This window comes from Pipistrellus kuhlii, unplaced genomic scaffold, assembly GCF_014108245.1.
Source record: "Pipistrellus kuhlii isolate mPipKuh1 unplaced genomic scaffold, mPipKuh1.p scaffold_m20_p_2, whole genome shotgun sequence".
NCBI lineage: Eukaryota > Metazoa > Chordata > Mammalia > Chiroptera > Vespertilionidae > Pipistrellus > Pipistrellus kuhlii.
In genome coordinates, this window is record NW_023425515.1 from 167,878,022 (window position 1) to 167,902,431 (window position 24,410).

The 24,410-nt window shown below is 44.5% G+C and overlaps 1 protein-coding gene across 2 annotated transcripts; it reads left to right on the top strand.

Annotated features, from left to right (window-relative positions):
• The first annotated feature begins 1,949 nt into the window (after positions 1-1,949).
• Positions 1,950-8,038, top strand: ZNF691 (zinc finger protein 691). Of its 2 annotated transcripts, XM_036446906.2 has the most exons (3): positions 1,950-2,010; positions 4,889-5,002; positions 6,630-8,038. In XM_036446906.2, the coding sequence occupies exon 3, from the start codon at positions 6,639-6,641 to the stop codon at positions 7,491-7,493; it is 855 nt and encodes a 284-aa protein (XP_036302799.1). In that variant the 5' UTR covers positions 1,950-2,010; positions 4,889-5,002; positions 6,630-6,638; the 3' UTR covers positions 7,494-8,038. The 2 variants fall into 2 exon arrangements, with proteins under 2 accessions (XP_036302799.1, XP_036302800.1); XM_036446907.2 differs by lacking the exon at positions 4,889-5,002 and having other exon boundaries at positions 1,954-2,010.
• The last annotated feature ends 16,372 nt before the right edge of the window (positions 8,039-24,410 follow it).

Sequence of the window (24,410 nt, forward strand, 5' to 3'; positions counted from 1 at the left end):
TCAGCAGGTTGGAGAGGTCCAGGGGAATCACTGGTTTATTTAGTTCCTATCTGAGTCTGGAGGCCCAAGACCCAGGAGGTCCTGTGATATAATTCCAGTCTGAAGGCTGACAGGCAGAAAGAATTTTACTAGGGAAAGAGTCAGCTTTTTTGGTTCTATTCATGCCTTCAACTGATTGGCAAGGCCCACCATGTTAGGGAGAGCAATCTACTTTACTCAAGATAATAATGTTAATTTTATCCAAAAATATCCATACAGAAACATCCAGAATAATATTTGACCAAATATTGGGGCATTCTGCAGTCCAATCAAGTTGACCAATTAATCATCAAGTAGAATTTTTCTTTCTTTAAAAAAAAAAAATCCTCATTACAGAATGTTTATTTTTATTATTATTATTGTTGTTGTTGTTGATTTGAGAGGGGGAGAGAGAGAAAGAAAGAGAGAGAGAAACCTCCATTGGTTGCCTCCAGTATGCAGGCTGATTGGTGATTAAACCCACAACCTGGGTACCTGGGTATGTGTCCTGACTAGGAATGGAACCCGCCACCTTTTGGTGTATGGGATGACACTTCAACCAGCTGAGCCACACCAGCCAGAGCCCGAGTAGAAATTTTTATTTGCTTTTGTACAGTTTTTAAATAAAAGTTTGGTATTCATTGTTGTTATTTTCATTGTGAATGAAAAGTTGTAGGAAAAGGCTTTGGGCTGATAAGAGGAAAACACAGTATGGGATTAGTTTCCAAACCGCCTTGAATCCACTCAAAGGGGCTATCTCAACAGTTAAAGATAAAGTTACAGTTAAACACAGTTAAGCTGCTCAAACCACAGTTAAAAATAAAGCTACAGCCTATTTCTGGTAGAGATATTAGCTGTGAATTTTCAGATGGGTATTCAGTATACCGAACAAAAACTGGAGTCTGTCTTCTTAGCATTTTATTTAAATCAATTTATAAGCAAATTGATATTTCTCTCATCCATATCCAGTTTCAAATCCACTTTCTTGAATATCCCAATCATAAAACTAACATTGTCCACACTGGATGCACCCAAGAGAATTTATCACCAAGAAAGAGACTTGGGATTTGTGGGGGCAGAGCTTGCTATAGCCTCTCAACAATTCTGTCAGAAATTTTACAGGGCAGGAAAATGCTGCTCCTCCCCTGTGGCTAGGTGTGAGGACTGGGATCAGAAATCTGGTTTACTTAGCTCTGAAGTCAATACTTTTTTGCACTAAAATAGCATGCAGATTTGAGAAGCCTATAGAATTTTAGCCTACTTATTCAATTAGACTATTTTGTTGTTAAGCAAAACCTGGGGGGAAAAAAAAATCCTAATCCTGGATATACATTGGTGGGCTTGTTCCGTCAGGACTGATGGTCAGGTTTAACTACATAGGACCCAGAAAAATCCCTGTGCAGCGGGGTCAGGAGTCCTGGAGGTCCTAGGACAGGGAAGGTTTCGCTTCTCTGATTAGTGCGTTGGACTGGTTGATCTCTAAACTCCCTCCCAGTTCCACAATTCTTTGACTTTGAATGATGAACCTCTACGAACTTCGACTGAGGCTCAGGATTCTAGGCTTAGTGGAATGCCTTCAGGACCAGAGTCACCAACTAGCTCATGGAGGTCATGTAGGTTAGCTCTACCTAGTCTACCACTCCCAGGCTAGTGGCCCTACATGGGGCTTTTTACGCTGAAGCACAGAAGGGAATCCGAGGACCTTAGGAGGCAACCCAGTGCCCAGGCGGGGGCTCTAAACTTGGCACTTCTCTTCGAGGCTACGATTTTCCTCAGGACTACAATTCCCACAATCCACCACCGAGCGCGCTGCTGATTGGCGGGCCCGCTCGGCTTTCTTGCGTTTTGGCAGCCAGGAAAGCCAATGGGAAAGAGAGGCCGTTCTCCGAAGCCAATTCTGCACTGGCAGGGCGGGTCCTCTCCGGGTTCCGGCTCCGGCTCCGCCCCGGCTCCCGGAGGCGGCGCCGTCCCTGACCGAGCGGCGGGAGCGAGGTGGGTCCGGCCTGGGCCCGCGGACACGGGGGCGGCAGACATGGTTCCGCGGGGACTCTGAGCGTGGCTCCTTCCATCTCCCCGGGAAGCCGGAGGTTGTGGTTTTGCTCCCCGGACCCAGCAGGGGACAAAGCGGGCCCTGAGATCCCGACCCCTGTCCTCCCCGGCCCGCGCGCCAGCCTGCTGGCCCCAGCCCTGCCCCTCGGGCCCTTCTCCTGTTGGCCTTTGAGGACTCCAGCCCCCCTGGCACTGACTATATATTTGGGGTCAGCCCCCCGCCCCCTATCCCACCCCTCCGGCTCCTGTCCCCCAGAGGCTCGTACCCTCGGACTCCGCCCTGACACCTCTGATGGCAGCGTTTGCGCCCTGTCCCCTGACCATCTTCCTTTGATCCTCCTCTGTCTCTGATTTGTTTTGCAGCCACCCTGTGCAGTTCCCTCTTCTCTGTTCTTTCCAAGCTCTACCCTTTCTTCCCTCCAGTTGTCGACTTGACCCTAAAGCACCCAAACTTCCAGCTGGGTCTCTTCCCTCTAGTCCCGGCCTTTGGACTTCAGCATCTGACCAGCCCCATCTTCTTGGCTCTTACTGTTTAGACCTGGCTCCTCCTCCACGGCCAGCGCCCCTTCCACTTCGGGGCCTCTTTGTACTTCTGAGCCTCCCGGGAAGACAGCCAGGGTGGGCCCCGTGCTCACCCAAACTTCTGGAATGTGATAGGAAGGTGCCTCTGTACTTCACCTGCCGCTGTCTTTTCAGTAGTCAGTGGGTTCCCCTTGTCCGTGAGTCCCCGTCACACCCATCCCGCAAGCCCTAGCTGGAATTCCACCTTTTTCATGAAGCTGCTCATTCCTCACCGCTCAGGGAAGTATGCCCCTGTCTGGAGATCCTGTAGCACTGCTTTTTCCTCTCTCTTTCCGTCCTCCTTTCTCCCCTCTTCCCTCCCTCTCTCCTCCCTTTTCTCCCTCTCTCCTTCTTCCTTCCCTCTCTGCCTCCCTCTCTCCCTTCAACACTAGTGTGGCACTGGCTTTGGAATGATGGGAATCTCCCTGAGCCTCAGTTTCCTCATCTAAATTAAGTTGTGAGAATGAAAGGAGACGATTCATATGTAGTGATTAGTCCATAGCCTAGCACTTGGAATGAGCTTAAGAAATGTTAACTGTTATTATTATTAACAACTGTTATCCTGTATAATGTGCCAGGTGCTGTATGAGGCACTGAGGAGTGGATACAAAGGCCACTAAGGCCTATCCCCGTCCCCTGGAACTTAACCTTCTACTGTACAAGAGTTTCTGGAGTTTGTGGCCCATTTCCCTGCACTGAACCATAACTGTGTGAGGATAGTAACCGCAGCCCTAAATCCTTTTGCTCTTATTTTGACCCAGCATTCAGGCCAGGGTAGAATCAGCTAGGTAAAGTGTACTGGTAAGTTCTCAGGGTAGCAGGATTCAAAGTGAGTAGAGGCTGTGTAGCTTATGGCATGGAGCCGTTGGTGAGGTGGGCAGGGGTGGGGAGTGACTTAAGGACATAGTCAAGCACATTTAACAACATTTGGGCACTGGGCCTTGTGCTGGGGAGAGATTACCAAAATGATCGAGTCCTACCCTCAAGTTACTTGTAAACTAGTGGAAACAGACATGTAAGTGGATACACTGTAATTACAAATCACTGTAACAGCAAGTACACGATTCTGTGGGGGCATAAAGGAGGACAAGGGCAGGCATGAAGAGATTGCTGAGGGACAGTGGGCGAGGATGGACACAAGCATGCCATGGGTTCTGGAGGCAGGCCTGGCCTTCAGTTATTCAATTCATTCAACAGATAATTTATTAAGGATCTACTCGGACTGCCAATACCCTAAGACAGTGGTCGGCAAACTCATTAGTCAGCAGAGCCAAATAGCAACAGTACAACGATTGACATTTCTTTTGAGAGCCACACTCAAGGGGCCAAAGAGCTGATGTGGCTCATGAGCCGCAGTTTGCCGACCACAGCACTAGGAGTTGAAGTTACATGAGTGGATAAAACAAAGACTCTGGCCCTCATGGGACTTACGTTTTAGCAGAGGGTAGGGCGGCAGATCATATATAAAAGACATATACATCAGTGCAATGTTAGGTTGTGAGAAGTATTGTTGGGCACGGACTGGAAGTGTGGGAGCGGGTGTGATTTTTAAAAGGATGGTCAGGAAACAGTGAATAAGTATCAGGGAATAAACTTTCTGATGTTTAGCTGCATATTTGAAAGTGAAACAAGCCTATCTTTCACATTGCTTAGCAAGAAACCCTTTCTAACAGAGATTGGTAAACTATAGCTGGCCTCCTTTTGTTTATAAAGTTTTATTCAGACACAGCCATGTTTGTTTATGGCTGCTTTCATAATATTGTAAAACAGCAGAGTTGCAACAGAGATTCTGTGGCCCCAGATATTTACTAAATATTTACTCTCTGGCCCTTCACAGAAAAAGTTTTCTGATCCTACCTAAAGATTTGAGGCTCTGTCCAAATTTCATAATTTAGATTACATACAGTCTTGTACCATTTTTTAAACTCCTCACCCAAGGATATGATTTTGTTGATTTTAGAGAAAGAAAGGAAAGGAAAACGAGGAAGGGAGGGGGAGAGAGAGAGAAACATTGGTGTGTCAGGGAAACATTGATCAGTTACCTCCCATATGTGCCCTGATTGGGGATGGAACTCATAACCCGGGTATGTGCCCTGACCAGAAATCATACCTGAACCCGTCACCTTTTGGTGTATGGGACAACGTTCCAACCAACTGAGCCACCTAACCAGAGTGTGCTTGTACCATTTTTCAATTAAAAAATGTTTTTTTCTTAACAAGATCACTTACGGGATCTTTTCCATTCTTGTATTCTCCGCAGGTCTAGGAAACAGTGCCTCCAGCGACTGTAAGAGTAGCTGTCACTTGCTGAATGGCTAGTACATGCCACCCACTACCCTGAGCATGCTTTGGCATCTTCTCTAACGCAGCGTAGGTAGGTCACACAATTTTAGCGACATGGGAGTTGAGGTTCAGAGTGGTTGAATAATTACAGAGTTTTCAAGATAATATGTGTTATCGCTGGGATCCAATCCTAAATGTAGTCAGTGTCCCTTCTGTTACTTTATGTTGCTGTTTTCAAAAATACTTGCTGACCTGAAGGAAGTATCAGTCTTTCATGTTATCATCAGTGCGCTCTCATAGTGTGTGCTTCCCGCCCTCATCCTTTTGTTCATGTCACTCCACTGCATCTTCAGCAGCCCGCTCTGCCTTCTGAAATGTTATTTCTCCAAGCCCCATTGGAAACACCTCACTCTCCTCTTACAAGAAGTACGTTTTCTTCCCTTCATTCTCTGTTCTTGGCTGCAGGACCTCAAAGGAATGGATGCAGCTTAGCGAGCATTTACAGATGTTTGCATAAGTAGACCCTGTGCTAGTCACTCTGTGTGTAGCTCTGTGTGAAGGAGTGTGGTTGGTGTGTATGTGTTTGTATAGCTGCGTGTGTGTGTGTGTGGTTTGTGTGTCCATGTGTATAGCTTTATGTGTGGGTGTGATTTGTGTGTCTTGTCTCTTGTCTGTGTGCATGTAGCACGTGAGTATATGGCTGTGTGTATGTGTGTGAGATTGCATGTGGTATAAGAGTATAGCTTTAAAAGAAAAAAAAAAAAGTACAGTTATGTGTGTGTAAGTACATAGCCAGGTCCTGAGATTTTTTAACTGAAAGCCCTGAGAAGGGACTCGGAGTATATTTGGCTCTGTTGACTAATGAGTTTGCAGACCACTGTCCTGGGAGAGTTGTGAATGGTGTATAGGATATGCATGTGTGTGGTATAAGTGTGTGTATGTGTGACTGTGGTATGTATGTGTAGTGTGAGAATATGGCTGAATGTGTCTGGTATGTGAGTATGGCTGTGCATGTGGTGTGAGCAAGTGTGTGCGCATGTGGCTATGTATGGTGTTTGAGAGTGGAAGTGTGTACTGACCCATCAGAACAGACACAGCCCAGACCCTGCAGTAGGTCTTAGAGGCCTCAGGTGTTCACTCGTTAGTTGCTGGATTATAGTGAGGCCCGAGGAAGGGAAAGGAAGGGTACAGAACACCTAAGAGGATTCAGAGATGGGCCTGGTAAATAACCAGGAAAGCCTCAAGAATTAGAGGTTCTGCTATGTTCATTTTGAAAGCAGGCACATAGATGGATACTTTTAAGGAAGGTTAAAAATAAAAAAAGAGTTAAACACGAGTTTCAGTTAACTTACAGTTAGGTGGAAGAACTGAACTCATTCTAAAATGAAGTCCTTCGCTTGCACATAAATTACAGCGTGGACTGTTACCGTGTAGTGGTGTGAAGAAGAATGACATTATTTAATTGCACAAATATGATCTGTGGTGGTGGACAGAGTGGTTCCTTTTCATTCTGGTTTGGTAGCTTTAAATATCTGGAAGTTTGTTCGCTTCCAAGTTAGTAAGTAAAGGCGTTCTATGCGAGTTTTCCCGTTAGTTGAGATTACTTCTGATGGCTGGTTCCAAGGGGAAGGTGTTTACCTCTTCAAACAGCACAAAATTCCCTGTGGCCTGGCCTGACCCACGGAATAAAGGTGTTGGCCATTTGTGTTCGTTCTCAGGATTCAGAGATGGGCAGTGAGAAGGAGCAGAATCCAGAACAGCACCTGCCTGAGGAAGGGGAGCGGGGTAAGCCTTGGAGAGCGGACGACCCAGCGGGTTTTCGCATCCCAGATGGGGAGGAAGAGCATGGGCCAGAGAGCCCGTCAGAGAGACCACGAGGGATCCATCCCAGAAAGCCCTGGCAGAAAGCCAGTGTCCCCAGTGGAGAGCCGGGGGACCCCGCTATCCATTCAAGACTCGAGGCCGATGAGAAGCCCTTTGTATGTGCCCAGTGTGGCAAAACCTTCAACAACACCTCCAACCTGAGAACGCACCAGCGGATCCACACCGGCGAGAAGCCCTACAAATGCTCCGAATGTGGCAAGAGCTTCTCCAGGAGCTCCAACCGCATCCGGCACGAGCGGATCCACCTGGAGGAGAAGCACTACAAGTGCCCCAGGTGCCAGGAGAGCTTCCGGAGGCGCTCGGACCTCACCACACACCAGCAGGACCACCTGGGCAAGCGGCCGTACCGCTGCGACATCTGTGGCAAGAGCTTCAGCCAGAGCGCCACGCTGGCCGTGCACCGCCGGACCCACCTCGAGCCGGCACCCTACATCTGCTGTGAGTGCGGGAAGAGCTTCAGCAACAGCTCCAGCTTTGGGGTGCACCACCGCACCCACACGGGCGAGAGGCCTTACGAGTGCACCGAGTGCGGGCGGACCTTCAGCGACATCTCCAACTTCGGAGCACACCAGAGGACTCACCGAGGGGAGAAGCCGTACTGGTGCACGCTGTGTGGGAAACACTTCTCTCGGAGCTCCAATCTCATCCGCCACCAGAAGACGCACATGGGAGAGCCGGCTGGGAAAGACACCAGCTGAAGGAGCGAGGGAGAGAGGGAGCGAGAGACCCCCAACTTAGTGTAGGAAGATCTTTAGGATTTGCTGCTGCCCTTTGGCCTCAAGCCCTTCTCCCCACTGCGGAGAATGGTCTCCTGTTGCCTCTGAAGCCAGGATCTCTCCAGAAAGTCCTCAGAAGGGATTCTGAGTAAACATCTTTGTTCCCTTCCAAGCAGATATTTTGCCTTGGGAAGTCAGAGGACCTGGTCTTGGCTTCATCTCCTTGGGGTGAAAGAGAAAGAGGGCAGGTTTAGTACGTGCTAACTTCATTAGGGCAGCTGTCCCTGGCCTTTGGGATGGGCACCACGTTGTGTGAGAACCGCTGAGGGCCCATTGCAGTGGCCTGCTGGTTCCGTCCACTGTGCTCCTCCGCAGCCTGGAGAGGAGGCCCTGCCTTAGACACGGAGGGAAGCCCGCAGGGAGCCGTCATCTGGGACCTGCACTCTCCCCACATGTGAGACTTGTTATCCCGACCCCAACCTGCCTCTGTTCCCTGAGTGATCAGCAGTAAAACCCTTCAATGAAAAGGACCTGTGTACTTATTTGGGGGCATCCAAGAAGTGGGGAGCTGGTCTCTCCGCAGCTACTCTGGAAGAGAGTTGAATTTCAAGAAAGACAAGATGGGTGGTTGCTCTGAAAAGCAAAGGGAAGCAGGCTAAGTCTCTGGGCCTTTGAGGAGAAAAGAAAGAAATTAACATTAATTGAGCATTCACTATATGCCATAGATTCTACTAGTCACATTTCATTAAAAAAAAAAAAAAGTGTGTGTGTGTGTGTGTGTGTGTGTGTGTGTGTATTATTGATTTCAGAGAGGAAGGGAGAGGGAGAGGAAGAGGGAAAGGGAGAGAGAGATAGAAACATCAATGATGAGAGAGAATCATTGATCACCTACTTCCTGCACACCCCTCACTGGGGATTGAGCCCGCAACCCAGGCATGTGCCTTTGACCAGAATCAAACTGGGGACCCTTTAGTCCACAGGCTGACGCTCCATCCACTAAGCCAGATTGGCTAGGGCTACCAGTCACATTTCCATTAAAAAAATACACACACACACACATATTTTTATTGATTTCAGAGTGGAAAGGAGAAGAGGGAGATAGAAACATCAATGATGAGAGAGAATCATTGATCAGCCATCTCTTGAGTGTCCACCCTTCCCCTCTCCCCCACCAGGATTGAGCCTGCAACCCAGGCATGTGCACTTGACTAGAATCAAACCTTTCAGTCCTCGGGCTGACACACTGTCCACTGAGCCAAACCAGTCAGGGCTCCCATTTCCATTCTTTATATCATTTAATTGTTACAGCAACCCTAAAGGGAATAAAATGAAACAGCAGTGAGGAAAGGGAAGTCACTTGCTGTGAAGTCACACAGCAGATATGTGGTAGAATCAGAGTTCAAGCTTGAGCCTCCCTTGACTCTAAGATGATGTTCTTTCACTACATTCACCTTGTTGGCTTTGAAGAAGGAGCCTCTTAGGGGGCTGGCCTGGGTCCAAGGGATTGCCTGGACGTGGGAGCTAGTATGGCCTCTTGATGGGGCCTTGGACTATTTGCTCTGTAGGAAGTTAGTGCCACCTTTTCAGCTTTAGACTATTTAAAAAATATATATCTTTTTATTGATTTCAGAGAGGAAGGTAGAGAGGAACATCAGTGATGAATGAGAATCATTGATTGGCTGCCTCCTGCATACCCCACACTGGGGATCAAACCCACAACACGGACATATGCCCTGACTGGGAATCATACCATGACCTCCTGGTTCATAGATCGACGCTCAACCCCTGAGCCACACCGGGCAGGTTCAAGTTTAGACTCTTTATTGAGCACTTGCCTGTCTAGGAAAAAGACTGGCAGGGAGTAGCGGGTGAAGGGCGGGATAAGATGAACTCATAATGAGAGTCTTTCCTTAGGAGCAATAATTGAGTACTCAAGTCTGGGACAACTTAGCAGGAATAATTTTTGCTTTCTGCCCTGATTTAGGCCTGGTTCTACACTGGTTCAGTGCTTTCTACATAGAAGTTTAGTGTTTATCAGATTTCCTCCAAGAAATACAAAAGACCCCTCTCTACTTCTTGCCCTTCTGGTGTCCTGCTTCTCTGGAGTGAAGGGTCCTCTTCATATGTGACAGTTGACAGAATGAGACTATGGCATCAGGCTTGGAACTGACACTGTCCATAACCTAACGTAGCTCGTGGGACCTTGCCACCCACCCACAAAGGAAGGGATGTGCCCAGGAGCTTTCCACTCTCCATCTCACTGCATTTTCACAACAGCCCTGTGGAGTCAGACTTACGCACATTTGACAGTGGCAGAAACAGGCTGACAGAAAATAACTTTTTATGATTACATGGCAAATAAATGGCAGGGTCAGGAACTAAACCTACTTCTGCCCAAATCCAAAACCTGTATTTTTTCCAACTATGAAAGACTTCCCAAAGGATCCCCTGACATTTGTATGGCACCTTACAGTTTACAAAGCACTTTTATTTCACATACATTTCCCTGCTTCTTGAAAATCTCCTTACAAAATATTTTAATATTCTTTTTAAAAAAATATATTTTATTGATTTTTTACAGAGAGGAAGGAAGAGAGATAGAGAGCTAGAAACGTCGATGAGAAAGAAACATCAACCAGCTGCCTCTTGCACACCCCCTACCGGGGATGTGCCCGTAACCAATGTACATGCCCTTGACCGGAATCGAACCTGGCACCCTTCAGTCCGCAGACCGATGCTCTACCACTGAGCCAAACCGGCTTCGGCTCCATACAAAATATTTTAAACACAGAGTCAAACAAACTGACATTTATGAATGCTCACACATCTTAATAATAAAGGTCGCCATCTATCAAGCATCTGTTGAGCAACAGTTATTGAACATCTCTTACCTTTGATCTCTAACTATCCTGCAAGATAGCAGTATCCACATTTTCAAGATAAAATTTTGAGAGGTTAAACGACCCGACTTAATGACCCCATTGGGATTCAGATCTGGTACATCTGATTCCAAGGCCAAGCTCTTCTTTATACCCATGACCATGCCAGGCCTGCCTGTCTCCTCTCAGTCTGGGGAGCTTGGTATCATTATCCTTCCGACCTTAGTGACACATTCTGTGACTTTGGGACTCTTTGCTGCCAGTAAGACCCAGGACCGGGTACAAGGCATCTGCTTTCATCATGGGACATAATCTGCTGACCAATCTCATTTGCCCTTTTTTAACCAAGTTCATGGGCCGCGGTTTCTGTGTTGTCCAGACTTTTAAGTCTTGACTAGATAACTTATTCACTCTCTGGCTTCCTTTTTTGTTAGCGTTATTTTCTTCTTCATTCTCTTTCTTCCTCCCCCTTCTCCTCTTTTCCTTCCTTTTTTCCCCTCCTTCCTTTCCTTCTCTCCTAGCTGCTAGGAATACTGACCATAAAGACATGGTCCCTGTGTCCTCTGAATGCTGGAGGTTGGCACACAAGCCCATAGTCCACTGTAGGATGACAGCTGTGTTACAGTTGTTCCCCTAGGAGAGCCTGAACTTGGCCTGTGTTGGATACTGGGTCCCTGAAGTTAATAATAGTCCTTCTTTCAAGGGGCCCAGAGGAAGAAAACCTTCCCTCTGAACAAGGTGTTGGCGATCATAGGTGGGGATGGCTAACCCTGGAGGGGATGAGAAGGCTGAGATGATTATTGAATTTGTCTTAAAGAATGTCCTAACTGGTTATGCTCAGTGGATAGAGCGTTGGCCTGCGGACTCAAGGGTCCCAGTCAAGGGCATGTACCTTGGTTGTGGGTACATCCCCAGTAGGAGGTGTGCAGGAGGCAGCTGATCAATATTTCTCATCAATGTTTCTAACTCTCCCTTCCTCTCTATAAAAAATAAAATATTAAAAAATAAAAATAAATTTAAACCAATAGAAGTTCATGATTGGGTCAGGCATAAGGCAAACTTCTTTAATAAAAAAAAAGTATAGGTATTTATCAAGTAAAGGAGAGGAAGAGAAGGCTTATTGTTTTAGGGAAGTCTGATGTAGTTGAGAGTGTCCTGTGAGGATGAGATGGAGCTGATAAGGTAAATGGAGGCCAGATCATGAAGGGTGTTGGATGACAGGATGAAGAATTTTGGATTGTGGACAGTAATTTAAATCAGGAGCATGTCTTTGATCACATCACCCTGAGGAAGAACACTCGGGTTGGTGTGGATGATGAACTAAAGGGGGTCAAGTTAGCAGGAGCTAGCCGGGGCTCTCCTAACCCAGAGAGCTCTGTAGGATTGGCCCAGAGCCTTGCCAATTTCATGAATGGGAAAGTTCAAACTCTCCATACGATTTCTGCAGGTTCCTGTGATTTATACTTTATGGTCTCCTCTTGCCAAAGGTTCCTGTGGTCTGTACAAGCCTTCACTGTTTAGCCCTGCCCCAGAGTTAAGCACCTTCATGGACTTCCCTGAGAAATTCTGCCATTCTAGGCATTTAGAATCCCTTGGAGACATTGGGAATCTTGGGGAGGGGGTTCCATCATGGCATGTCACTAGCTTCCTCTCCTCTTTCCTCCCATTGCTGCTCTCAGCCTCTTTTCCCAGATTCCCTGGAAACTCCAAGTTGTTTTACTCTATTGTAAAAAGGCTTTTGGCTTTCCTCAACCTCTGTTGCCAATTTGCATACACAAACACATTAAGGAGCTCAACGGAAGAGGCCTCACTATTTGCCAGTTTGTTCCACCCCATAAAGCAGTTGCAAAAATAAATATCTTCAGAGATTTGTAAAGCATGTAAACATTAAAGGTTTAAGATAGTAGTCTAAACTCAAGTGATTCTCTCCCCTTTCTCCTAATAACCCCCCTAAAACAACAGAATGGTAGGGAAGAAGGGAGACAGATGCAAAGACATCCACAAATTTCTAGAAGTAGATGACAGACAATGATGGCTTAACAGACTGAAGGAAGCCATAGCCCAAAAGTGAGCAATGGAAGAGAGAGCCAGTCTTTCTGGCAAAATTCCAGAGAGGCTCTGACTTTATAATTAGCAAGTACTGAGGACAGGTAAAAAGTGGACCTATAAACATAGGGGTGCATATGTTCTTTCTGATTTGTAGGTCTGTCTATGCAGAAGCACCATTGCTAGTACCCCCAACTTTACTGAGCATTGTTGGACCCCTGGGGAGTGTAAAATTGTAGTTTCCTGGTGAAGCAGCCTAAATTACATGCCTATATCTGGCCATCCCTTTGCTCCTTTCCTGTTGTAAATAATTAGGTTAAATCACAATGGTATCATTGGCAGAGTTGAAGGCACTGTTAATGTTGGCACCAAAATGGGATTAGAATGGTACCAAACTACCTAAAACGTGGTTTTGTCCAGTGACATTCAAGTACTCAGGCAGGTATAAAGCTGCCTGATAGATTATTATTTATTTATTTTAAAATCTTCTTTTGTTGAAAGTATTACATAGGCCCTCTTTTTTCTCCCTTTGATTCCTTATAGCCTGCCCCCTGACCCCAAGCCTCCAATACACCCTATTGTCTGTGTCCATGGGTTATGCATATATGCATACAAGGTCTTAGGTTGCTCTCTTCCTATCCATCCATCCTCCCCCGCCTTTCCTCTGAGATTCGACCGTCTGTTCCATGCTTCTATGTCTCTAGACCTATTTTGTTCATTGGACTCCACATATGAATGAGATCATATGATACTTCTTTCTCTGACAGGCTTATTTCGCTTAGCATAATACTCGTCAGGTCCCTCCATGCTGTCTCAAAGGGTAAGAGATCCTTCTTTTTAACTGCTGCATAATATTCCATGGTGTAAATGTACCACAGCTTTTTTATTCACGCATCTACTGATGGGCACTTGAGCTGTTTCCAGATCTTAGCTATTATAAATTGCACTGCTATAAACATAGGGCTGCATGTGTTCTTTCTGACTGGTGTTTTGGGTTTCTTAGGACATAGTCCTAGAACTGGGATCACTGGGTCAACTGACAGTTCCTTATTTAATTTTTTGAGGAAACGCCCTACTATTTTTCATAATGGCAGCACCAGTTTGCATTCCCACTAGCAGTGTACTAGGATTCCCTTTTCTCCATATCCTTGCCAGCACTTGTCATTTATTGATTTGTTGATGGTAGCCATTATGACAGGTGTGAGGTGACCCTTTATTGTCGTTTTAATTTGCATCTGTCTGATGACCAGTGACTTTGAGCACTTTCCATATGTCTCTTGACCACCTATATGTCCACTTTGGAGAAGTGTCTATTTAGGTCCTTTGGCCATTTTTAATTGGGTTACTTGCCTTCCTTTTGTTAAGTTGTATGAGTTCCTTATGTATTTTGGCTATTATCCCTTTATCAGATGTATCTTTGCCAAATATGTACTCTCATACAGTGGGCCCTCTTTTTATTTTGTTGATTCTTTTTTTTCTGTGCAGAAGCTTTTATTTTGATGTAGTCCCATTTATTTATTTTCTCCTTAGTTTCCTTTGCCCTAGGAGATGTATCTGCAAACATTGCTACGAAAGATGCCTGAGATTTTGCTGCCTATGGTTTCTTCTAGGATTTTTATGATTTCACATCTTACATTTAAGCCTTTTATCCATTTTGAGTTTATTTTTGTATATGGTGTAAGTTCAGTCCCCAAGCCAACGCTCTATCCATTGAGCCAAACTGGTTTCGGCCTCTCTCCCTAGTGTTGAGTGTCTGAGCTGTTACAGCATGATGGCGTGAGGGCATGACAATCATTTGTATATTAGTTTTTTATTATATAGGATAATTGATTATATTCCCTTACTGTGGTACAGACACTTTGGAAAACAGTCAGTTTCCTATAAATTTAAATATAAGACTTAGCAGTTCCACTCCCAAAAGAAATGAAAAGTTATGTTCCCACAAACAAACAAACAAAAACCCTGTATGTGAACATTAATAATGGCTCTGAAAACATGACTATAGTGTCAGGTATGATTAACTCTAATTACTGGAAGTTTTTTATTTCTTGATCTCATTGTAACCCATTCATTGTTTAATGACATGCTGGTTCACCTCCATGTATTTCAATGTTTTTGAGTGTTTTAACTGTATTTGATTTATAATTTAATTTCATAATGATCTGAGAAGGTTCTTGTTATGATTTCAGTCATCTTGAGTTTGTAGATTTGTGTCCACAATGTGCAGTACCACAAACAGACACCAGAGGGAGTAAGAGCCATGAAAAAGAAACCTGAAAAAGAAAGCAGCAACCTAATTGGGAAAATAGCCTCACAAGCAGGGAGAAGGCACATCTACCAAAAAAGTTTGGCGAGGTCCCCAGAATCTCCAGCCAGCTGATTATTATTATTTTTCCCCCCTAAAAGTTAGTTGTATTTATTTATTTATTTAAAATATATATTTTATTGATTTTTTTATAGAGAGGAAGGGAAAAGGAAAGAGAGTTAGAAACATCGATGAGAGAGAAACATCAATCCGCTGCCTTCTGCTCACCCCCCACTGGGGATGTGCCCACAACCAGGGTACATGCCCTTGACTGGGATCCAGCCGGGACATCTGCACTAAGTTCAAAGGCCGACGCTCTATCCACTGAGCCAAACCGGTTAGTGCCAGCCAGCTGATTATTAAAGGTCTTCCCCTGCCTCAAGCCAGTGTATTAAAAAATCAGAAAAATGATGTCTGAACAAAATGAGAATGTCAACAAAGAGAAGCTATAGAGAAAGAACCAAACAGAAATCATGGAGCTGAAGAATACAATCACTGAAATGAAAAATTTATTAGAGAGGTTCAATAGCAAATTTGATCAAACAGAAGAAATAATTGCAAACTCTAAGACAGATTATTTTATGTAATTGAGTCAAAGAAACAAAAACAATCAAAAAGAATTAAGAAGAGTGAAGAAAGCCTAAGATACTTATAGAATACCATAAAACAGACCAACATAGGAATACCTCGGAGATATTGTGGGTTTGGTTCCAGACCACAACAATAATGTGAATATTGCAATAAAGTGAATCATAATATTTTTTGCCTTTAACTTATAAAAAGAAGCAACATCTGTGAAGGCAATGAAGTAAGTGCAATAAGGCAAAGAATGCCTATATATGCATTATGGAAGTTCCAGAAGAACAAAAAAACTGAGAAAAGGAAAGAGAACTTATTGAAGAAATCATGGCCAAAACTACACATGAATCAAATTATTTCAAAGTAAAAAAATTAAAAAGAAAAAGACACAGACTTTCTGAAATAAATGGTGTTTGGGAAATTGTTTAATTATTCGGAAGAAAATAAAATGGGATCCCTATCTTACAATATAACAATCTAGTCCTAGAGTATTAAAACCATCATACAAATAGAAAAGTATTAGAAAACACAACATGGAAGATTATATTTGTGACTGCAAGATAGGAAAATATTCCTTAACTTGGTCCAAAAAAGAACTGACCAAAAGGAAGAAAATTAACATATCTTTAAAGCTAGAGAAGGCCTAACAGTGGCTCTCTAACCTTGGCTGCATATTATTGTAGAATTCCTTGGAGAGCTTCGAAAAATTCTGATGCCTAGGCTGCACCCAGACCGATTACATCAGAAGGTTACATGTAATCTTGGAAGAAGGATGAACAGCCCTCTCAGTAGTTTAAAAATATCATAAAAGAGCTTATGTATCCACTCAAATTCTGTGAAAGAAGTTTCCTTTCTTGCACCCTGGGTGAGGCTGAAATGCTGACCAGCTGAATTGCAGAAGGGTGTAATTTGAACCCCGGAGAAGGATATGGACTAGAAGTCCCCTGTTGTTATGGTGACTATAACAAGGGCTCACTGTATCCACTCGTGGCTCAGGTAGACTCACCTGGAAGCCTGCAAAGCTCGGGTGCTGCTCCCCGTGTCAAATCTCTGACTGATAATGACCTTATTGGCTGATACATTGTCAACCCAATAGCCTCAGCTTTTTACAGATGTCAACCTCAGCCTTCCTGAGCAGGTAACTATGAATTGTGGAGCCAGTCACCTCAACGTGGCCGCCCTGGATGGTAACTCTATCATGGCTGTGAACTGACCCAGTAATCTGAACTCCCTGGAGATGCTAGAACTTCTTTCTCAGGGAGTTAAGTGGTTTTTCAAACCTAGAAAGGCTTAGAATTAAATATAGAAATGATAAGGAAATCATTTATCCTATTAATACTTATGAGTTTGAAATAAGTGTGTGTGTGGGACTTTAAATGTACTTTTGAAATAACATGATATATTGAAAAATTTGGTAGATTAGCCTAATTTGATAGGTTAGACTTATGAGGTGTAAGAAAATTTAATTAAGTTTGTAAATAGTATTGGCATATTTGACAAGTAGATCTGCTAGATTGATATGTTTTATATATATAACAAATTTTTGTTAAGTACCTGGAAAGGATTTGCTCATTAAGGATGAAAGTTGATTGATTAGGCATATGAAGGATGTAAAATAAAAAGAGAATATATGAAATTTACAAATTCAGTTTAAAATGCTTAATAAAATTATATTTTATAAGTTTAAAAGTGGGATTAATTGTTTAACAGAGTTCAGAATTAATTGTTTAACAGAGTTTAGATTGTTCTATCTGAATTACTACCTAAAGTATTACTAACTTCAATAAGATTCCCCTTAAATCAAATTATTATTTTATATAATTATAAGCAATTTAGAAATAGAATAGTATACTTGAAATTGAACTTATAAGACTTAAATAAAACCAAGGTTTTGAGTGTGTAGATGGAAAATTTAATATTAATTTAAAGCCCAAAATGCTGTAAATAGTCTTTAAAAAATTATATATATATATATATATATATATATATATATATATATATATATATGCATTTTATTGGTTTCAGGGATGGAGAGGGAGAGAGAGATATAAACATCAATGATGAGAGAGAATCATTGATCGGCTGCCTCCTGCACATCCCCTACTGGGGATTGATTTCGCAACACAGACATATGCCCTTGGCCGGGATCAAACCCGGGACCCTTCAGTCTGCAGGCAGACGCACTATCCACTGAGCCAAATGGTTAGGGTGTAAATAGTCTTTTGTGCTCACAAATCTGCTCCCAGATAAGAAAAGAAAAAAAACCCCACGCGAATACTATTATTACTTGCATCTAACAGATGAAGAAATTGAAGCTCAGAGGTTAAGAAGCTAGCAATCAACTCCCGTGTCTGGCTCTGAAGCCTGAGCTCTTAGCCAGTGCGCATGGACCCCCTGCCGGACCAACCCCCTGAAAAGTCAAGACTTCAGAACAATCAATTAAGATGCTTTGAAGTGACTTACTCAACGGAAGCCAATATGTATAATATTAGGTCTAGTAATAATTAATGTCGTTTTCTAATACTTTTTAAAATCGAATTTATTTAAACAATACAACAAAATTTAATCAACAATATAGTTGCCATTGTTTTCTACTACTTGTGCCCAACGCTCAGGAAGCATTTTAATCCCTCCCTCTGTTGTAAAATTCTTGTGATTTTGATGCAAAAAATTCGGTCAATGCATTTTTGAGGCATTCTTCATTATTAAATTTTTTTCCAAGAAGAAAGTTTTGCAAAGAACGAAACAAATGGTAATCGGAAGGGGCAATATCAGGAGAATATGCAGGTTGAGGGAGAACTTCCCATTCCAACTGGCGCAGTTTTTCAGCAGTGATTCTTGCAGTATGCGGTCGTGCGTTATCGTGGTGAAGAATTACGCCCTTCCGATTAATCAGCGCGGGTTCTTTTTCTCTTAAAGCTTGGGCTAACCTTTCCAGTTGGGCACTATACACTGCACTTGTAATGGTTTGGTTAGATGGTAAAAGTTCATAATGAAGAATTCCTTTAAAATTCCACCAAACACACAACATCACTTTTTTCGCATGCAAGTCAGGTTTTGGCGTGGGCTGCGGAGCCTCATTTTTGTCCAACCATTGAGGCCGCCTTTTCAAATTAACATACAGCACTCATTCTTCATCTCCGGTAACAATTTGCTCTAAAAACGGCAAACGGTTTTGACGAGAGAGGAGCGAACTGCAAATTGTGACTCTTTGATTACGGTTGTTGTCGGTCAACTCATGAGGAACCCATTTTCCAAACTTTTGGACTTGCCAAGTGCACGCAATTGATTGGAAATTGTTTTTTGTGAACAATTTAAAGTTGTCGCAAGCTCTTGTTGGGTAATTTGAGGATTTTGCACCAAAAGAGCTTGAAGAGCTTCTTGATCAAAATTGGACACACGGCCTCGACCACTCTTGTCATCTAACGAAAAATTTTCCTCGTGAAATTTCTCAAACCAACGCTGGCATTTTCTGGCGCTAACTGCATCTTGACCAAGAGCACTACAGATGTTTTTTGCAGCCTCACTTGCTTTTCTTCCTAATTGGAACTCGTAAAGCATGCAGTGCCGAATATGCTCTTCATCTGCCATCTTCTTAGCCCTAGTTTTGCAACAAAAACCAAACCAAACACAAACTTTTTCAAGCAAAACTTGTTAATTGCACTTCACACGTTCTGTAGATACCACGTGTTTGAAGGTTATGTCAATACAAGTCAACGCCAAGCAAGATTTTAAACGAATGTTAAAAAACGACATTAATTATTACTAGACCCGATACGTCATTTCCTGGTTACGTCCCACCTCCCATTTATTTATATAAAATTTTTTCCCCATCATTTCGACATATGTACGTATGTGCTTTATGTTTTTTATTATTTATTTACCACAAGTAAAGTTCAGGAATTGTTATCTTTCTTTTAATTTTAAGTTTTTACCGTTTCACTTCATTACTGCTGTGTATGTGCTCCATGTGAGTGACGTAGGTGCTCATGTAGGTGGGTTCTGACTTACAGCGAAAGTCAGGTTACATTGTCATAGGAACGGATCTCCAACGTAACCCGAGGACCTACTGTATTTCTATTTTGGAAATCCAACTAAATTTTAAAAGAGGGCATACATGCCGAAACTGGTTTGGCTCAGTGGATAGAGCGTCGGTCTGTGGACTGAAAAGTCCCAGGTTCGATTCTGGTTAGGGACATGTACATTGGCTGTGGGCACATCCTCGGTGGGGGTGTGTAAGAGGCAGCTGGCCGATGTTTCTCTCTCATCGATGTTTCTAGCTCTCTATCTCTCTCCCTTCCTCTCTGTAAAAAAATCAATAAAATATATTTTTAAAAAATAAATAAAAGAGGGCATATATGATTTTTGGTGTAGTTTTAGTTTGTTATTTTTGGGGAAAAGCTCTAAAAGAACTTTAAAAATATGACCCTAGGAAGGATAACAAGGGATGAGTTGGGCAATCACAGAACTTTCCAGCCCTGGGGCCTTAGGTATTTCTGAAGTGACACTGAAACTTGGACTTCCATCTGCTAGTGCCTCCTGTAGGATTAAAGTCTTTAGACATCTCTCTCAGCACAAGACAGCTGGTGTGTAACTTTGCAACAAATGCACAGTAACTTTTATCTGCTTTTATTTACATATAGTGGGGCAAAGAGAAGACAAGATGCAATGACTCAAAGACAAGTTTGAATAGATCCCTTTCATGGAATACAGCCTGTACTTATTTTATGCAAAACATAAGTGTGTAAACAAGGAATAACAGAGACATCTACTAGCTATCGCATCCGAATTGTATAATAATCCATGTTATTACACAAGCAGGCACAATAGATAAGATTCCCATTTTCTAGATGAGCAAGTTGGAGTTTTATACTCATTTAACCTAAACAAGCTCATCGGGAAAGATGTCAAAGATATATGTATTGTTGAATTAATAAGATTTTTTTTTTTGGCAGTAAAGTTAAAATTAAAAAAATTAAAAAATGAAAGAGATCCCTGGGAATTCACAGAAATCTTGGGCATGAGGACTGGACTTTCTGAAGGGGGGAAAGGGAGAATATAGGGTAACTCCAATTAATACCCGCATTACAAATACATTATCTTATTTCATCTTTAAAAAAATATATTTTATTGATTTTTTACAGAGAGGAAGGGAGAGAGCTAGATAGTTAGAAACATGGATGAGAGTCATCTATCAGCTGCCTCTTGCACTCCCCTATTGGGGATGTGCCCACAACCAAGGAACATGCCCTTGACCAGAATCCAACACGGGACTCTTCAGTCCGCAGGCCAACGCTCTATCCACTGAGCCAAACCGGTTTTGGCCTTATTTCATCTTAATATCACAACACAGCTGAGGAAATTGAAGATCAGAAAGGTGAAGTGACTTACCCAAGGTTATTCAACTAAGTGGCAGGGTAGGAATCTGAAGTCAGCTCTATCTGACTCTGGAAATCATGTTCTTTCCAAGACACCACAGAGCTTAGGAGAAAGTCTAGCCAAGAATGTATGTTCTGGTAAGTAACAATTGAAGGAATGAACAAATGTTTCATACAGAACATGACAGTTAATTTGGTCTTTTTGAGAGACCAAAGGCAGACCAGGAGAAAGAAGAAGTTGAACAAGTTTTAGAATTAGGTGATTAGGAACCATCCAGGGAACACTGAGCAATCAGTGTGGCTGGATCTTGGGGTGTCGAAGGACTGTATTAGGAGCTAGCATCTCCAAAAATCAGAATGTGAAAGATCTTGTCTGCTAGATTAAGGAATTTGGGTTTCACCATAAGACATTAAGGCAGAGCATTAAGCGGTAGAGTAATATGGTCAGACACTGACTTCAGAAAGTCATTGTGGGGTGCAGGGTTACCAAATGGATTTCTTGTAAAAGAAGGGTGATCGCCAAAGCAACCTGTTCTCTGAATCCCTGAAAGGTTGAGCTAAAACGAGCCCCGACATAGTTGTTCACACAACAGCCACTAGTAGGCAGCAGTGTCCCAAGAAACGCCTGTAGCAGCTTCCCCAGCCAATTCCTGGGACCATGATAGGACATGATCACCTGGTGGGCAATGTGAGCAGATGGAAGGGCAATCTGTGTGGAGGGAACCCCCAAGGCCCATAGGGGAAGGATCACTGGTGTATGGAGGTCAGAGGAGAGAGTGACCAGTGGCTGGGGATGGGTGGGGTGGTTGGTGAGAGATGAGGCTGCATCTGAGCTAGAAATGGATCATGAATGGCCTTGAATTTCCAGGTTAAGGGATCTGGACATTATCCGAAGGGAACTGGAGACCCAGGGGACATGTTAAGAAGGAGAGGCATGCCTACATTTGCATTGTAGAAAGATGATTAAGACTGCAGCATGGCCGAAACCGGTTTGGCTCAATGGATAGAGCGTTGGCCTGTGGACTCAAGGATCCCAGGTTCGATTCTGGTCAAGGGCATGTACCTTGGTTGCGGGCACATCCCCTGTGGGGGGGGGGGGTGCAGGAGGCAGCTGATTGATGTTTCTCTCTCATCGATGTTTCTAGCTCCCTATCCCTCTCCCTTCCTCTCTGTAAAAAATTAATAAAATATATATTTTTTAAAAAGGCTGCAGCATGGAGAATGAGGGGGAAGAGACAGGAGCCGAACAGTGAGGAGGTGCTTCAGTGGTTTTGCAAGAGGTGATAAGAGGTCCGTCCACACTAGGGCCAGCAATTGCAATGGATGGAAGGGGTAAGATTTCTAGGAGGCTTAAGAAATTATAATAATAGGATGAGAAAGGGATAATTAAAAGTGTTGTTAGGAAGGAGGAGAATTAATACTCTTTCCCTGGTACACAGTCTCAATTGGATTTTCTGCCTAAAACCTGCACAGGAAAAACTCAGGTTGTGGAACTTCGTGGTGTGCGAATTCTAGTTCACTCATCGTCCTGACCAGCGTCGGTGGTGGGAACGGGGGACAAGGGAAGGACCTCGCAGTTGCCTCCCCAGTCTGGTGGGAGGACAGGGTGGGGAGGGCTTTGGTGGGAGAAGTACAGGATGCTATGGGTCCATCAGGGAAAACGATCCGTAAGGTTTCCAGGGAGAGAAGCGTTTTGAGCCCAGAATAGCAGACAAAGGATCTCACAGAACTGTCCGTGAACTTAAACCAAGCACTGGAAAAGAAAGGGGTCTGCTCCGCGACTCATTTACCCCTTTGTCAGAAACCATAGGCATCAACTAATGTGCCACAGGTATCCCAGGGAGCTCCTTTCCCCAGGATGCCGTCGCTAAAATAGCAACCGGCGTTCGCTCCTGGAGAAAATGCAACTCCCAGGAGCCCGGCTGCAGCATCCCCGAGGCTCGGGCGCCGAGCAGCCAGGCTGTGATCGGCGGGCGCCCCCACCGCCCCCTGCGGGCGGCGAGAGGAGGCTAACCGGGTGGGTGGCGACCTCTGGGTGGGGCTGGACCGCAGCTGTCAGGTCTGGGGAGGACACCAGGGGTCGGCCGGCCCCGCACCCATGCCTGCGGGAGCCTGCGGTTCCTGGGGAAGGTGTCCAGGGCCGGAAGCCGCGCCTCCCCGAGCCTTGTGGGCGCGGCAGTTCGCCGAGCTCCGGGCGCATGCACGCACTTCCGTCGGGGGAAATGGCTGGCGGGTGGTGCGAACCCAGTGCCAGCGCGGGAGGGAACCTGGCGGTGGGCGGGGCTCGGGTGCGGCCGGGCTCTGCCCAGCTTCTGGGCCTTGGGCGTGGAGGAGCCTCAGGCCCTGATGGCCATCTGCTTTGCATCCTTAAGCTCCTGCCTCTAGCGCGTGTTTTTCCATCCTCTGCTAACTGCTGTCTGGCAGCCCTGGGATTTTCTGACTCATCTAGAGGCCCCATGCATGAAAACCGTGCAGGAGTAGGCCTTCCTCCTCCTGGCTGCTAGCACCGGATTCCCTCTGGCACCAGGGACCCGGGCTTTCCTCGCAGCCCTGGCTTTGTTTAGGTCATCTGAAAGGATGTCCAGTCTTATTAGCATATTATGCTTTTATTATTCTAGATAGCACCCCTGACTCTTCTCTGCATTGTCCTCTGGGGGCCACCCAGTGAAGGTGACAGACAACTCCTTTGGGGGGGGGGGGCAAGTGATAGGGCTTCCCCTTCCTACTCAATTCTCAGGTTATCTTTACCTGACACACACCTCATAGGCACCCCCCATTACTTGTACCTGCTTTCCCTCCTTCGCCCTTCCCTATAACCCCTCTTCTTGCCAAGCAGTTTTGCTGCGTGTGTGCAGTTATGAAGGTTTCAACAGGAAATTCCTCCCAGACTTTGTCAGCTGAGCCTCTAGGGACAAATAAAGTTGGTGCTTCATTCCATCAGTTATTTGAATGCCTGGTGCGTGCCAAGCCCTGCATCTGTGGATCCAGATGAACCCAAGAGACTTCCCATTAACTTGAAACTAGTGGGAAAAAATTAGGAATTTGCAATAAGGGTGGAAGGGGATAGTGCCATAGGAAAGGAACAGGAGAAATGATCTGGAAATTGGCGGGGGGGGGGGGGGGGGAGGAAGGGGTGGGGGGGAAGATGGGGTAGGGTAGGAGGATCAAGTCTTAAGAAAGGATATAAACTGGAACCAGAGGGGGCATTTCCAAGTGAAATTGATGGAAGAAGGCAGTTTAACAGCTCACTGGCCATGCAGTGAACATGATTCACGTTGTGTGTGTTGTGTGTGTGTGTGTGTGTTGGGGGGGTTGGTATATGAGGAGGTAGGGTAAAGGCAGGGTGGTTAGCATATTTCCCCTGAGACTTCAGGCATATAACCTCTTTGAGCCTGTCAAACATTGATATAGTACCTACCTCGCATGCAAGATATCGCATATCAAGGCCCAACCATCAAGATTTGCACACTACTATCATGCGTTTTGCATGCCAACTAGCATATATGAAGGAACATGGGGATGCCGCGAATGTCAAGACGTTTAAATTTTCTCTGGGTAACAGAGATCAGCTTCCTGAACATAGAGGGTGCTGATTACAGGTGCTTCCAAGAGTCAAAGAGTCTAAACCAAGTGTAGCCGTTGCAACTGCTTGTTTCTCTCCCACTCCCACCCAAACCTTCCTCCCTTAACCCACAAGTATTTCAAAACCATG